The sequence below is a fragment of the Erpetoichthys calabaricus genome, chromosome 6 (assembly GCF_900747795.2).
Source record: "Erpetoichthys calabaricus chromosome 6, fErpCal1.3, whole genome shotgun sequence".
Taxonomy (NCBI): Eukaryota; Metazoa; Chordata; class Cladistia; order Polypteriformes; family Polypteridae; genus Erpetoichthys; species Erpetoichthys calabaricus.
In genome coordinates this window covers 114,828,599-114,846,695 of record NC_041399.2, presented here as the reverse complement: position 1 = coordinate 114,846,695, position 18,097 = coordinate 114,828,599, and the positions used below count along the sequence as shown (strand labels likewise).

Sequence of the window (18,097 nt, the reverse complement as noted above, 5' to 3'; positions counted from 1 at the left end):
TATGTGGATGACTGCTTAAGGTCAGTGACAACAGAGGAACAAGCAATAAAGCTTGCAAAGGACCTCCAAGCTCTATGCCTCAAAGGGGGTTTTCACTTGACTAAGTGGGTGAGTAACAACAGAGAAGTTTTATTGTCTATTCCTGAAGAAGATAGAGCTCATGAACAAAAGGACTTAGACTTGAGCCACAGTCTCCTTCCCATAGAACGTGCCCTGGGTGTCCAGTGGTGCACAGAAACGGACAGTTTCAAATTTCAGATTAAGTTACAAAACAAGCCCGCTACAAGGCGTGGTATTCTGTCTGTTGTTAGCTCAGTTTATGATCCACTTGGTTTTCTAGCGCCCGCCCTACTGCCAGCAAAACTTATTCTAAGAGACTTATGCAAAGAAAAATTTGGGTGGGATGAAGAAGTAGAAGTCAAACACATTCAGAAATGGAAAAAATGGATGGATGATTTGCAGTTACTTATAGACTATAAAGTAAACAGATGCTTCAAACCTACTGGATTTGGAACCATAAAAACAGCACAAATGCACCATTTTGCAGATGCTAGTGAAGATGGATATGGCACTGTCACCTACCTTGTCTTAACCAACGAAGAGGGTAAAAAGCATTGTTCATTCCTGATGGGCAAGTCAAGAGTTGCACCACTGAAACAGGTCACGATTCCAAGATTGGAGCTGACTGCAGCCGTTGTGGCAGTTAAAATGGACAAAATGCTTAAAGGTGAGCTTCAAATGCCCTTAGAGGAATCTACATTTTGGACAGATAGCACCACGGTGCTAAAATACATTTCAAATGAAAGCACTCGGTTCAAGACCTTTGTTGCCAACAGAATCTCTGTGATCAGAGATCATTCACAGCCTTCTCAGTGGAGGTATGTCACATCTGCCCTTAACCCGGCTGATCAAACATCCAGAGGGCTAAGCATAGAAAACTTTCTCAAAAGCACCACATGGTCACAAGGTCCAAGTTTCTTATTGAAGCCCGAACGGGAGTGGCCAAAAAGACCAGATCAACTGAACAATTCACTCACTGAAGATGATCCAGAAGTTAAAACCTGTGCAGTCAACATGACAAAAATAGAGGAAACAATCGAGCCCATCAACAAATTAATCACCTACTTTCCAGATTGGCATCGCTTGAAGAAAGCAGTGGCTTGGTTCCTAAAGTTTAAAGACTTAATGCTGAACTTAAGAAATGAAAGAAAAACATTTCAATTAGAAGTCAGTCAGACTAAAAGTGATCCAGAAGAACAAAAATCACTCATTGCAAAGCACATGAAAAGGTATAAACTGACCTTAAAAACAAATCCAATGTCATTAGACAATTTAGTTAAAGCCGAAACAGAGCTTATCCACCTCAGTCAACAGCAAGAATTTCCAGAAGAATTAAAGGCTTTAAAGAAAAAGGCTTGTGTTAAAAAGAACAGTCAAATCTATAAACTTGACCCGATCATACAAGATGGAATACTGAGAGTTGGAGGAAGACTCTGCAAAGCTGGAATTCCCCGAAGAAGCTAAACATCCTGCAATTCTACACAAGCATTCACATGTTGCTTCTCTCATATTGCAACACATTCATGAACGAATTGGACATTGTGGGCGCAATTATGTGCTCGCACAGTTACGCCAGAAATACTGGATACCTCAAGCGAATTCAGCTATCAGAAAAATATTTTCAAAGTGCACAACGTGCAGAAGATACAATGCGAAAGTAGGTGAGCAAAAAATGGCAGATTTGCCAGATGATCGCCTAGCACCAAACCAACCACCGTTTACAAATGTCGGAGTTGATTATTTTGGCCCTTTCCTAGTCAAAAGAGGAAGAAGCCTAGTTAAGAGGTACGGAGTAATCTTCACATGTTTAACAACCAGAGCTGCGCACATAGAGATTGCACATAGCTTAGACACTGATTCTTGTATCCAAGCCATACTCCGATTTACAGATAGAAGAGGACAAGTTAAAATCACGCGCTCAGACAATGGAACAAATTTTGTTGGGGCAGAAAGGGAGCTACGAGAAGCTATAAAAAATTGGAACACAAAAAAATCAGCAACGCTATGATGCAAGAACAAATCAAATGGATTTTCAATCCACCATCAGCTTCTCATCAAGGTGGAGTGTGGGAAAGACAAATAAGGAGCATAAGAAAGATCTTAAATTCAACACTAAACCAACAAACACTCGATGATGAAAACCTTCCTACAATGATGTGTAGAGTGGAATCAATACTCAATAACAGACCCCTTACAAAGACATCAGACGACCCAAATGATTTAGAACCACTCACACCCAATCACTTGTTGTTACTGAAGACAAAACCTAAATTACCACCCGAACTCGTTTCAGAGAATGAACCATACCCAAGAAGACGCTGGAAACAAATTCAATACATGGCCGATTTGTTTTGGAAAAGATGGACTAAAGAGTATTTACCAATACTTCAAGAACGTCAAAAATGGCTTGCACCAAGAAGAAATTTTGAACCAGGGGACATTGTTTTAATTGTAGATAAAGCTACACCTCGCAATTCCTGGGAAATGGGTCGAGTCATCAAGACAATGCCAGATTCCAAAGGTGCAGTCAGAAGAGTTTGTGTGCAGACCAAAACCAGCACACTGGACAGACCTGTGAATAAACTGTGCCTGCTTCAAGAAACAGCAAATGTTTGAAATATGAAATTTTTAAAGTTTGTTTGCAGTGTTATTGCTAGTGATTTGAAAACAATAGTTAATATAAAGTTAACTGGCTCATATTGAAGTAAAGAATAGTAATTGTCTCCGCTCCTGCATAGCCAATTAGGGGCCGGAAATGTAAGAGACAATTTTAGAAACTTAAAGTTTTGAGTTAAACTCATATTAATGTTTGCTTTATTTGAATAGGATATAATTTCTTCCAAAGTCATAGACAATGATAAAGTCTCCCCCCCCCCCCCCCCCCCATAAGTTAGTAAGAGATAGAATCTTCTTGCTATAATTGAGAAACAGTGTGATATTAAGTTTAGTTGTGTTTAGAACAGGTCCCAGTAAAGAGGGACGTGATAAACCAATTTTAAGTTTAGAAATGGGATAAGCATACAGTTTTCTGACCGTTTTGAAATGGTTCAGAAATTATAAGAAATTAATAACAATTTAAGTTGTAACAAGATTAAGCTCAGAACTACATTTTTCTTATTATAATTTTTTTTTTTTTTGCTATTTTAATTTTTCTTCCTTTATTTATTTGTGAACTGTTTTACTTTAAAATTTAACTAAACTTTTAAAAACGAAGATATTTTGTCTGTGGAATCATTTCTGCGCGTCAGGCCTTTGCTGAATCCCATTTTTTGAGTTTGAGCTGCAGAATTTTAGAAACTTTGGGAAAACGCAGCTACAAATGTCATCCACATTACTAACCGAGAATGGTAAACCGGATGGACGCAGGGACATCCGGCAATTGGCCGTGGATGCAAAAGACGTACTGCGCAGGTGCCCCCCCCCCCCCCCCCCCCCCGCAAGCAATGGGAACCGGATGGAATACAACGTAAAATAAGAAATGAGGCGTTGCGCACAGAAAAAAGAAGTCAGACCACAGAAAAAAGGAGTCAGACGCCGTTGCACACGAAACAGGACGCACACAAAGAGGAGGATTCAACAAGCCCCTAGCACACAAAAAAAAGAAGCCGCGAGCACAACACAAAGCCCATTGGACACGAAACGGGACAGACTACGGCCATAGCACACGAAACGTACACAAAAACGACGATTCAGACCCTCGACCACAGTAACATAAATAACAAATGACACACAAAGCCCCATTTCTAAATGAACTGTCCATATTAAACACACGTCATCTCAACGGGATCTCATTACAATAAGGTACTATTAACCGTTCAACCGCAGAAAAGACTCCATATTAACAGTGAGTGTGATCCTCCTTATTACTTCTCCATATTTATCACGCTCAAGAACAAACAAGTCATGAATTCACGATCACGGTTACAAAACAATACGGCTCGGATAATGGGACCAAACACAATTCACACTATGCAGCATAGGTGGATCTCATTACAATGAGGCACTATTAACCGTTCAACCGCAGAAAAGGCTCCATATTAACAGTGAGTGCGATCCTCCTTATTACTTATCCATATTTCTAATGCTGAACAACAAACAATTCATGAATTCACGATCACGGGTACAAAACGATACGGCTCGGGTAACGGGACCAAACACAGGAACCCGCATGAAAAAAAACAATACACGTCGGCTACAACGCGCTTCTGACACTCTGGAAGAAAAAATGTCTCAGCTCCAAAAACGCAAACCTCAACTAACACAGTTCCAGAAACGAACCCAAATGGACAGACACACTGAACGTAGACGCATGCAGCACGCGTCTCACAGTGCTGCATCGAAACAGGCACGGGTTCAAAACGAAACACCTCCCGTCTCAGACATACAGAAATGGCAGCGAAGGTACAAAATAAATTAACGCAGACGTCTACACCGCACATCTGGAATGCCGGAAAACAATCACGCAAGGCTCCAAAAAGAGAAAGCTCAACTGACCGACATACAAAAACGGGCAAGGCTCAATACAAACAATGCACGCCGTAAACTACAACGGGTTTCTCACACAGCACAAGCAAATCGATTACACCTCTAACACAACACGTCCCAAATAATGTACATACAACGACGCGCCTCTCAAACGGCACAAGCAAAACATACACGTCACGGACATCAACGACAGACACCTGCTAAACGCTTGCGCCAGTTACCTGACAACGCGTTCAATAATGAGTCCACTATTCAGGAAAATTCATTGGGATTAATGAATGTCATTTGCAATCATTGTCATTCACTTAACTTCCCTGAAGAAACAACTGGCAATACAAGTAATGAATTTACATGTTGTTGTCAAAAGGGTCAAATTAGACTGCCTCCTTTACATTCATATCCTGAATATCTACAGAAGCTTCTAACTAACGATGTACCTGAAAGTGAAAACTTTATGAACTGCATTAGATCCTACAAATCGGTATCCACTATGAACATTAACAGTGGCACTGCACATGACATCCGTCTTGCAAAACTGTTAATTATTGATGAATGTACAATGGCATCCACTCACTTACTCAACACCATTCATAAACTTCTACAAACGTTGATGAATAATAATATTCCCTTTGGAGGAAAGGTACTTTTATTAGGAGGAGATTTTAGACAGTGCTTAGCTATTGTTCCACATGCCATGCGCTCAGCTATTGTTCAGTGCACCTTAAAATACGCAGACAATTGGCATTGCTTTCAAAAGATACAGTTAGTACAAAACATGCGATGTCCACATCCAGATCATAACAATTGGTTATTACAACTGGGAGATGGTACACTCACCAATACAGATAGACTTCACCCAGATATTATTACAATTCCTCAAGCCTTTATCTGCGACGACTTAGTTACAGAGATATTTGGAACAGCAATCTCATTAGACCAAATGCCCCTTTTAACACAACGCACTATATTATGTCCAAAAAATATTAATGTGGAAAACATAAATACCCAAGTCATTGCATTACTTCCTGGAGAGACACAACTCTTTCTAAGCTCTGACAAAGTTGACTCTGATCACGACAATCACCATCTTCATTGACCTTACAAGTTCTGACCTGGAATTACCTTTTACACTTAAACGGCGTGTACAAAGAAATTTTCCAATAAACCTTTACACTGTGCCACACACTTTATTGTTTGCTTTCTATTTGCATCATCTACACCTTCACACTATTCTATATCTCATTCATACATCACGCTCTTTGTCATTTCCCAACACCAGGGGTTGGCGAGCGAAGCGAGCAGGGGGCGGAGCCCCCTAGTTAATCAAGAAAACTTGTTTCTTTTGTCTAATATATTGCTTAACTTCAGGAATAATATAATCCTTATTGTTTGAAAATATTTTAATAGTCTTTTTTTGGCACCACAGTGTCAACACAAAACTTTATATACCCTGTGACTGCCTCTGCAATACTATTGATATTACTATCCCAAAAGGAAAAAAAATCCAGTCTGTGGCCAGGAAACACCCACTTACCTCCTCTGAATGCAGAAAAAAGGTTGCAAGTTGGAAAATGTGCAGGTCTGACCATGTATGGCTCAGGAGCACAACTGAGATGCATAAACATTTGAACGGAAAACACACAGTTAAAGGCTCTGTGAAGGAGGAAGACATGCCATCATCCCAGTAAGTTGAATGCTGCTTCAGCGTTATGTGATACAATTACATATGAACACAATGTTTGCTAGGCTAGGCATAATGACATGATTTTTGGTCTGAAATGAGGAATAATTTGAGCCATAGTCCAGCCCTCTACAATGTGAATAAAATACTAGCATATGTGACAGAATTTCATGATAGGCAACTAAAAAAATGTGTGTCGTTAGCCACTAGCTAGTAAACGTTTCACTTACCATATTTGGGTGTTTTTTTATATAAACACAGTCGCTCCGCTAAATTGGGGTGCTGCATTACGCACTTGCAAACTCATGGAACATTACCGTGTGTGTGTGTTTAAAAAAAATGGTTGTGAAGTAATGCAAGTCCCTGTCTAAGCAGAAATTTTTTTTTTCCTCCATTCTTGTGTGCAAAAGAAAACAAAAACGCAATGAGAGCATTACGAGTTTTTTCGCAGGCTTTGGTAATTCTAGTGTTAAGTTAAATTCACATTAGTGTTTGCTTAGTCATAACCATAGACAATGGTATAGCATTTTATCCCCTGTAAGTTAGTAAGAGATAGAACGTTTTTGCTATAACTAAGATACAGTATGTTAATTGAGCCAGTTGTTGTTTAGAATAGGTCCCAGAACACAGTGACTTAAAAGACCCATGTTCAGTATAGAAAAAGGATAGGCATACAGTTTTCTGACCATTTTGAAATAGCTCAGAAACGTTTGGAAATGATTTTACTGAATAAGAAAACAAAGAAATGAAACAAGAATTTTAAGCTTTAAACAGAACTTTTCTTTTCTATGCTATATCAATTTTTCTCTATTTTGTGTGAACTGTTTTACTTTGAATTTTTACTAAAGCTAAAGATATTTTGTCTGTGGAATCATTTTGACGCGTCAGGCTTTTGCTGAATCCCATTTTATATGTAAAAGCTGCTGAACTTTGGTAAATTTTTTGGTAACAGCTACATTTCTTTGCATACCTTTTGTGCTTAATTTCAAATGATTTTTTTTTCAATCCAACAAATCGATTAATCAACAAACTAATCGGTATTTGAAGCCCTAGAACAAACTAGAGTCTGTGCCTGCCTGTTTTCACCACACTAACCATGGGCTTACATAAACAAACTAAAATCTATGCAAAAAAAAAAAAAAAGGATACCATGGGTTAATCCCCAAGAAAGTTTGGGTTGTCTGTATTAATATTTAATTTAGTGAGCAACAGGTACAGCTTTTCATTTCAATTTGAATTAAATTTTGTTTATTTATTACAATGCAATTAGAAAGGTCACTTTACATTGTAAAACATACTTCTTTCCAATACCATTGTCACCAGAATACCATCTTTTACACTTTTAATCAATACTTTAATTCTTTCTGGCCATCAGCTGCTGAAGTAAACTGAAATGCAACCAGTTGTTTTGTGCTTTATGTTCTGCAATGTGTGACTACTCAAAAATAATCAACAATGTGAGGTTGCAGGGGTGTGTAAATCAAATTTTTTTCTACTTGTCCACGGACAAGTAAACTTAGAAAATCCACTTGTTCGCCAGTTAAATTCACTTGCCCATAAACAAATAACAAAAGTGAAAAATAGTTCATTTTTTCTGATCTCTTTTATTGATACCAAAACTGCCTTCCATTATAAAACTGAAAAAAGTTCTTTCAGGGAGTAGTATTTTGCCACCTTGCTCTAGAACATTATATAAAAGATTCCCTTATCGTTTTAACTCACTAATAAACAATGCCTTCATTATAGCTACAACAGTTCTGTTTCACATATTACAGTTACATAACAGAACACTGTCCTGATTCATTTTCTGCCATGTTCTTCAGCTTTTGTCTTGCAACATCTCCCCCCCCCCCCCCAAGAATCTTTACCATCTCAGACAGCATGGGCTGAATGCTATTCATTTCTGCTTGAGCTGAACTGCATGGTTCCTGGACTGATGGTCCTGCAGAGGTGGATGCTGATGACTTTGAGTGATGTGCCTGTTGACAGCCAGAATTCCACAGCTGGTAGTGGGTCAAACTCTTCTAAAGGTTTGCCATCAGCAACAATTCGCATCTGGTTTTGAAGGTTTTTGCTGAGTCAGACAGGTTCTTAGAGAACTCTTTACTAAATTCATATTGGAGAATAATCTCTCACAAGAAGAAAAAATAATTGCGTCTAAGTGAAGATTTTTATAGATATTTCATAACATTTGGAAACTATTAGAATGTCTTCTTCTTTATTTTTAATAAACTGACAGTGCGAAACCAACTTGTTTTATATGAAAAATTCTCTAATCAAAAACGATCTATAGACAGCTCATCAAAATTGATGTTGTCACGCAATAAATTTCTTAACTCCTCAATATATCACAACCTATGCGAAATCGCAAATTTCAGGAAAGATTAACAGCCTAACAAGCTTTGTTATGTGGTGAAAACATCTGCATTGTAAGTAAAATGACTGTATTTTTATGTAGAAACAAGGAATTTTATCAGTCTTCTTATATAATACGCTACTGTGGCTGTTCGTTTGTCTGTCCAGGATTTTAAATCACCTGTAGCTCGCAAACCGTTTCACCTACTGACTTGAAATTTGGTACACATATACTACGTGACATCTACTATCCGCTTTCGATGTGATGATTTGTATTACTCTTTTTATTTTTATTTTATTTTATTGTTGACTCTCGGCACTGCGCAGCAGGGCAGTGCATGCGTATGGGTGCCATTCTCGTTCCCCACCACCTTCGCTAATCATTCTTGAGGCAGATTGAAGACTTAAGTGCCAGCTTAAGTGAAAAATTAAGGAAAACGTACTAAGTAATTGCAACACAAAAACTAAATTAATCAGTTTTAACGTGAAAAAATGCCAACAAAAGAAGAGAAGCAGCAGGCCGCTAGGGTGGAGAAAAGAAGAGCTACTCAGGAAGCAGCAAGCACATCAACCTCTGAGCAAACGAATGATAAACATACAGAGAAAGAGGATGAAAACTACGAATGCTCAAGTCAAGTGGATTCACTGCACGTTATCATGCAGTATGCCATTACTGGTAATATATAGAAGTTATCAATTTTAATGAAAAATCATCAGATTACATCATAATGTCGGCATGAAAAAAATGACCGTATCTCCAAGCGTGTAAATAGTAGGGTAAAATACAGTGGTGTGAAAAACTATTTGCCCCCTTCCTGATTTCTTATTCTTTTGCATGTTTGTCACACAAAATATTTCTGATCATCAAACACATTTAACCATTAGTCAAATATAACACAAGTAAACACAAAATGCAGTTTTTAAATGATGGTTTTTATTATTTAGGGAGAAAAAAAATCCAAACCTACATGGCCCTGTGTGAAAAAGTAATTGCCCCCTTGTTAAAAAATAACCTAACTGTGGTGTATCACACCTGAGTTCAATTTCCGTAGCCACCCCCAGGCCTGATTACTGCCACACCTGTTTCAATCAAGAAATCACTTAAATAGGAGCTGCCTGACACAGAGAAGTAGACCAAAAGCACCTCAAAAGCTAGACATCATGCCAAGATCCAAAGAAATTCAGGAACAAATGAGAACAGAAGTAATTGAGATCTATCAGTCTGGTAAAGGTTATACTGTAAAGCCATTTCTAAAGCTTTGGGACTCCAGCGAACCACAGTGAGAGCCATTATCCACAAATGGCAAAAACATGGAACAGTGGTGAACCTTACCAGGAGTGGCCGGCCGATCAAAATTACCCCAAGAGCGCAGAGACAACTCATCCGAGAGGTCACAAAAGACCCCAGGACAACGTCTAAAGAACTGCAGGCCTCACTTGCCTCAATTAAGGTCAGTGTTCACGACTCCACCATAAGAAAGAGACTGGGCAAAAACGGCCTGCATGGCAGATTTCCAAGACGCAAACCACTGTTAAGCAAAAAGAACATTAGGGCTCGTCTCAATTTTGCTAAGAAACATCTCAATGATTGCCAAGACTTTTGGGAAAATACCTTGTGGACTGATGAGTCAAAAGTTGAACTTTTTGGAAGGCAAATGTCCCGTTACATCTGGCGTAAAAGGAACACAGCATTTCAGAAAAAGAACATCATACCAACAGTAAAATATGGTGGTGGTAGTGTGATGGTCTGGGGTTGTTTTGCTGCTTCAGGACCTGAAAGGCTTGCTGTGATAGATGGAACCATGAATTCTACTGTCTACCAAAAAATCCTGAAGGAGAATGTCCGGTCATCTGTTCGTCAACTCAAGCTGAAGCAATCTTGGGTGCTGCAACAGGACAATGACCCAAAACACACCAGTAAATCCACCTCTGAATGGCTGAAGAAAAACAAAATGAAGACTTTGGAGTGGCCTAGTCAAAGTCCTGACCTGAATCCAATTGAGATGCTATGGCATGACCTTAAAAAGGCGGTTCATGCTAGAAAACCCTCAAATAAAGCTGAATTACAACAATTTTGCAAAGATGAGTGGGCCAAAATTCCTCCAGAGCGCTGTAAAAGACTCATTGCAAGTTATCGCAAACGCTTGATTGCAGTTATTGCTGCTAAGGATGGCCCAACCAGTTATTAGGTTCAGGGGGCAATTACTTTTTCACACAGGGCCATGTAGGTTTGGATTTTTTTTTCTCCCTAAATAATAAAAACCACCATTTACAAACTGCATTTTGTGTTTACTTGTGTTATATTTGACTAATGGTTAAATGTGTTTGATGATCAGAAACATTTTGTGTGACAAACATGCAAAAGAATAAGAAATCAGGAAGGGGAGCAAATAGTTTTTCACACCACACTGTATTTATGTAAGACCGTAAGAGTGCTTCCCCTTTGAAAAACCAGCCGTCATTTTGTAAACAATATTGAAAACCAATTTGAGACATGAAGAACATGCCTAAGTAGACTGTTTCCACACAAAGTACGTACCCAAATGTTTAAAATTTCAAAGTAGTGGTAAAAATGTGCCCTGCACAGCACATATAATTCTTTTTTCTCCAGAAAATTGCACTTGTCCGCGGACAACTGAAACCAGAAAAACTCGCTTGTCCGACGGTCAATTTACCCGTGTCGGACGAGTCGGGCGTTGGATTTCCGCACCCCTGGGTTGTGTTTTCATCAGGTTTAAAAGGTGCACACCATTGAATCTGCAATAGTAAAAACTTAAAAGATCTAAATTCTGGCAAATAATTATCTTATTAATGTGTTATACAAAAGGGAAAGGGGCTAAATTACATTTGCACATCATTAGGATGGAAAATTACCTCTTTAAACTTAAAAGCAATTATAAAACTACAAAAAGCCAGGAATCTAATAAAAGAAAATAAATCTTAATTTAAAAATTGCTTAATTTTACTATATGTGTGTGACAATGATAAAGCATGCTATACAGACAGAAAAAAAAATCATGTATATACAAAGTTTTGACTGGACCAGGCTTCCTACTGAATACGTAAAGAGCATGCCATCACCTTAACTACTGCATTACTGGTAGATATGAAATATTATCCATCTTCTCTTTCCCTTTCTGATATCTTGCTATGTATGGTTCTTAATAATGCCTTAAAATTGTAATTTTTTAAATTGTAGAGAGTAAGCATACATGACCTGCAGTTGACTAAGATATTATTTCCAAAATCAAATGTCTTTGCAGTTTTGTACCACACTTCCCAGGATTTCACTCTTAATGTGCCAAGTGCCCAAAAAACTGTAAGGTACATTTAGTACTGCATTTCAAACATAAAATCATTGCATTCATCTAATCTGTGTGTCATAAATGGAATATAACATTCCCTAACTGGGAAAATTGTATATTTTCTGGATACACCAGAACACATTATAATTATGTATTTTTTGAATTGTCAATTTTTCTGTTTATTAGAGCAGAACAGCACCATGATGATCTCATAACTAAAGGAACCTGGAATAGATACATCAAGGTTGTTTCAAGGCACCAATTCTGTTTAAACTCCTGCTCTCATATTTAAGTATTTTTATGCTTTGAAACTACAATTCAATCAAGTAAAATGTTTCATCTTTGTCAGAACAATACACAATCAGCACAAGAATGGCTCTACTGTAAACTGCCACTTTCTTACTTTTTTCTGCAACGTGTAATTATCTTATACCCTTACTCCCACACCACCCAACAAAGCAACAGACTTTAAAAAACTAACAAAACATCCTGAGAGAAAGAGAGAAGGTTAGGAGCAGGCACTGATACAGTCGCATTGCCGCACCCACCACATGACAAACCAACTCGGGATCCCAGATTAGGACCTGAATGCAGCCATGCAATGGGTGACTCCTCAGCACTACACTAGTTCAGATGGAATGAAACCAGTGTGAGGTTTTTTATGATGGCTGGAGTGTTATTGATACCTTTAAACATTTTACTTACAGGTGCATCTAAATAAATTAGAATATCATTGAAAAGTTAATTGATTTCAGTAATTCAATTTAAAAAAAACTCGTATATAGATTCATTACACACAGTGTGATATATTTCAAGTTTTTATTTCTTTACAATTTACGGATTATGGCTTACAGGTAATGAAAACAAAAAATATAGTATCTCAGAAAATAAGAATATTACATAAGACCAATAAAAAAAATGTTTAATAGAGAAATTTTGGCCTATAGAAAAGTATGTCCATGTATGCACTCAATATTTGGTAGGGGCTCCATTTGTATGAATTACTGCATCAATGCAGCATGGCATGGAGGCGATCAGCCTGTGTCACTGCTTAGGTGTTATGGAAGCACAGGATGCTTCGATAGTGGCCTTTAGCTCGTCTGCATTGTTGGGTCTGGTGTCTCTCATCTTCCTCTTGACAATACCCCATGTTTAGGTCAGGAGAGTTTGCTGGCCAACCAAGCACAGTGATACCATGGTCTGTAAACCAGGTATTGGTACTTTTGGCAGAGGGAAGCATGAAGTGCTTTAAAGTGATCTTGTAGACGGCTACATTGGCTTTGGACTTGATAAAGCGCAGTGAACCAACACCAGCAGATGACATGGCTCCCCAAATCATCCTGGACTGTGAAAACTTCACACTGGACCTCAAACAACTTCAATTCTGTCTCTCCACTCTTCCTCCAGACTCTGGGACCTTGATTTCCAAATGAAATGCAAAATTTACTTTCATCTGAAAAGCGAACTTTGGACCACTGAGCAACTGTTCAATCCATTTTCTCCTTAGTCTAGGCAAGATGCTTCTGACGTTGTCTCTGGTTCAGGACTGGTTTGACTCAAGGAATGCGACAGTTGTAGCCCATGTCCCAGATACAGTATCTCACAAAAGTGAGTACACCCCTCACATTTTTGTAAATATTTTATTATATCTTTTCATGGGACAACACTGAAGATATGACACTTTGATACAATGTAAAATAGTCAGTATACAGTTTGTGTAACAGTGTAAATTTGCTGTCCCCTCAAAATAACTCAACACACAGCCATTAATGTCTAAACCCCTGGCAAAAAAAGTGAGTACACCCCTAAGTGAAAAATGTCCAAATTGTCCCCAAACTGTCACTACTTTGTGTGTTATTTTCCAGCACTGCCTTAACTCTCTTGGGCATGGGGTTCACTAGAGCTTCACAGGTTGCCACTGGAATCCTCTTCCACTCCTCCATGACAACATCACAGAGCTGGTGGATGTTAGATACCTTGAGCTCCTCCACCTTCCGTTTGAGGATGCCCCACAGATGCTCAATAGGGTTTAGGTCTGGAGACATGCTTGGCCAGTCCAGCACAGTTACCCTCAGTTTCTTTAGCAAGGCAGTAGTCGTTTTGGAGGTGTGTTTGGGGTCGTTATCATGTTGGAATACTGCCCTGCAGCCAAGTTTCCGAAGGGAGGGGATCATGCTCTGCTTCAGTATGTCACAGTACATGTTGGCATTTATGGTTCCCTCAATGAACTGTTAACTCCCCAGTGCCGGCAGCACTCATGCAGCCCCAAACCATGGCACTCCCACTACCATGCTTGACTGTAGGCAAGACACACTTGTCTTTGTACTCCTCACCTGGTTGCCGTCACACACGCTTGACACCATCTGAACCAAATAAGTTTATCTTGGTCTCATCAGACCACAGGACATGGTTCCAGTAATCCATGTCCTTAGTCTGCTTGTCTTCAGCAAACTGTTTGCAGGCTTTCTTGTGCATCACTTTTAGAAGAGGCTTCCTTCTGGGACAACAGCCAGGCAGGCCAATTTGATGCAGAGTGCGGCGTATGGTCTGAGCACTGACAGGCTGACCCCCCCCCCCCACCCCTTCAACCTCTGCAGCAATGCTGGCAGCACTCATATATCTATTTTCAAAAGACAACCTCTGGATATGATGCTGAGCACGTGCACTCAACTTCTTTGGTCGACCATGGCGAGGCCTGTTCTGAGTGGAACCTGTCCTGTTAAACCGCTGTATGGTCTTGGCCACCGTGCTGCAGCTCAGTTTCAGGGTGTTGGCAGTCTTCTTATAGCCTAGGCCATCTTTATGTAGTGCAACAATTCTTTTTTTCAGATCCTTGGAGAGTTCTTTGCCATGAGGTGCCATGTTGAACTTCCAGTGACCAGTATGAGAGTGTGAGAACGATAACACCAAATTTAACACTCCCCATTCACATCTGAGACCTTGTAACACTAACGAGTCACATGACACCAGGGAGGGAAAATGGCTAATTGGGCACAATTTGGACATTTTTCACTTAGGGGTGTATTCACTTTTGTTGCCAGCGGTTTAGACATTAATGGCTGTGTGTTGAGTTATTTTGAGGGGACAGCAAATTTACACTGTTATACAAGCTGTAAACTGACTAATTTACATTGTATCAAAGTGTCATATCTTCAGTGTTGTCCCATGAAAAAATATAATAAAATATTTACAAAAATGTGAGGGGTGTACTCACTTTTGTGAGATACTGTAGGTCCAGCTGCAGTCCACTCCTTGTGAATCTCCCCCAAATTCTTCACAATCCTCTCAAGGCTGTGGTTATCCCTGTTGCACTTTTTTCAGCCACATTTTTTTTCCACTTAACTTTCCATTAATATACTTGGATACAACACTCACTGAACAGCCAGCTTCTTTATCAATGACCTTTTGTGGCTTACCCTCCTTGTGGAGGGTGTCAATGACTGTGTTCTGGACAACTGTCAAGTCAGCAGTCTTCCCCATGATTGAGTGACCTACTGAACCAGGCTGAGAGAGCATTTAAAGGATCAGGATACCTTTGCAGGTGTTTTGGGTTAATTAGCGGAGTGGAGTTTGACACCATGAGTCCATAACATTGAACTTTTTCATAATATTCTAATTTTCTGAGATACTGAATTTTGGGTTTTCATTAGCTATAAGCCATAATCAGCAAAATGAAAAGAAATAAACACTTGAAATATATCTCTGTGTGTGTAATGAATCTACAGCAATCAGTAGCAAGCTGTTCGACAGGAAAAAAAAATGGCACTTTATGCCAAAAAAAACTCTTGTCATTACAGTTCCTGAGGCTGTTAGATGTTTTACGTCCAATAAACTCTTTCATGGGTGTAATGGAGCTAGATGCTGAGGACAAGAAGATATGGGAAAAGACAATCTGCTGTGGCAAGCCCTAACGGGAGCAGACACAAGATCAATGTACAGCCCAGTGTCAAAAAGCTGGGTCTTCCAGCAGGACTCAAAGCATACTTCAAAAAAACACCCTGTAATGGTTTAAGACAAAGTGCTGGATAGGTATGAAGTGGCCAGCAATGAGTCCAAATCTAAACACAATAGAACATCATAGAAAACAACAGTTGGGAGAAAGCTCCCTTCAAATCTGGGAGACCTGGAGAAGTTGGCAAAAGAGGAGTGGTACAAAATTCTAGTAGAGAGGTGTTACAGGAAGTGACTAATTTTAGTTATTGTTTACAAAGAGTGTGGTACCAAATAATAAGTTGAGGGTGCCAATAATTTTTGCCCAGTTCATTTCCCAAGTTTTGCGTGGAATGAAATTAGATTGTCCTTTAATCTGTGCTTTTATGTGTTGTTCTAATGAAAACAAAAGAAATTAACACATTGTAATTGCTACAATTTTTCTAGAAGAAGCGGTGCATTTTCTGAACGAACTGCAGTGGCGACAATATTTTTGGCCATCACTGTAAGTAGCTATAAGTTAATATACACTTACAGGTTTTAATGTTTTGTAATCACTGCAGTTTTTTTTTTTTGCTGTTAAAATAGTGCTGGGCGGTATACCGGTTCATACCAAAAACCTTTTTTTATTTTTGTTATGATATGGATTTTTCTTATACCGTAACACCGGTTTAAATTGCCTAAACAACGCTCAGAACGTGGCGCAGTGGGAATCTGTTTAAGGGGGACCTTTTTCACTGCTACACCGCTAAACACACATGCAACGGAGTACATGCATTAGTGGAGGTATTGCGTGGGGGCTCTTTTTCACTGCTACACCGCTAAACACACATGCAACGGAGTACATGCGGTAGTAGAGGTATTGCACGATGAAAATGGACAGAGAAAATTCTAAAACTGAAGCTGTAGCAGACGATAAAGTTGAACATGATCACATAGAAGAACTTTTGCTGGAAAAAGGAGTCATGTCTGTTGTCTGGAGATACTTTGGTTTTAAAAGGTCAGATGTGGACCATTATGTTCAAAAGTGTGAACACTGTTTCTATACTACTGGATAATACTGCAAGCCAAGTTGTACTGGTTTTATTTTTTTCAATACTGTGTAATGTACCTGGGTACTGTGTAATAGTGTGACGACATGTTGACTTTATTCTCGACATTTCTATTTTATTCTCGCCGTTTGTCGAGATTGAAGTCAACATGTTGACTTTATTCTTGTAATTTGCTATTAAAGTAGAACATCGTAAACTAAACTTCATCTTAAAATGAATATTTAATTTACTAGATTTTCTCAAACCCCTTCATAAATTATGTAGCACATTAAATGCTTTGTATTAAGTGTTCCCGGAGCCATGTTAATCGCTACGTGCTTCTTAAACTGACTTCTTGCACTAAGTGGAGGTGCAGACAGCACACACAATACATTAATTTCATGATATTCCTGCTCCCTGAACATTTAGAATTCTCTTTAATAAAATCCCTGCGTGCGTCCATGTGTCCGTGTGTGTGTGTCTTCTGGTGAAGTGCGCAGCACAGGGCACTCTTTAATAAAGGACATCATTGCTGGAGAGAGTGCTGATTGGGTACTCGCGGCCGCGCACATAAAATCCATTGCTGGGGAGACGCCACACATACAATAATCAGCTGCATGCCAGCACAGATTAAAATACTTGCTGGGGAACTGCACAGTACTTTCTGGAGAGATGCCACAGCCACGATTATCAGCTGCACGCCACACACTACATCAGTTCCTGGGGAGACTCTGCTGATTGCCCACTGTTGTGATAGAGAACGAAACGCATATTACGGACAAGGCGGAAGTACAGGGAAGGGCGGAATGAGAGGCTGAGTCACCAGCATCTAGCAGATGTTTCAAAGGCCGCCTGACGCGTCACACAAGACAGAGAGGGTGGGACCTATAAAATATCGCGCGGCTGATCCAATCGGATTTCGGTAAATGAAGTAACACCTAAAACATAAGGCATGAACAATCCAATCGGGTACAGAGACACAGAGACCAGCTTCCCCAAAGAGGTGGGATTAGTGTTAGTTGTTGTGCAAGTGTTCACTCTGAGGATGTCAGATTTGCGATTAAGAAGCTTGGCCCGGTAAAGTGTCAGTCGTTGAAGGGGTTTTCCTAAATATACGAATTTTCATGATATTACAATAGGATGACTTTTAAAAGTAGATTTATTTTCGCGCACATAAAATCCGTTGCTGGGGAGACGCCACACATGCAATAATCAGCTGCACACCAGCACAGATTAAAATACTTGCTGAG

The 18,097-nt window shown here is 39.3% G+C and overlaps 1 protein-coding gene across 1 annotated transcript; it reads left to right on the top strand.

Moving 5' to 3' along the window:
* Positions 1-270: 270 nt before the first annotated feature.
* On the top strand, positions 271-15,797 carry LOC127528327 (uncharacterized; the record flags this gene model as incomplete). The annotated part of the gene is made up of 2 exons (XM_051928766.1): positions 271-1,053; positions 15,684-15,797. Coding segments are annotated over 2 exons (897 nt in total), but the record flags the coding sequence as incomplete, so codon positions are not given.
* Between the last annotated feature and the right edge of the window lie 2,300 nt (positions 15,798-18,097).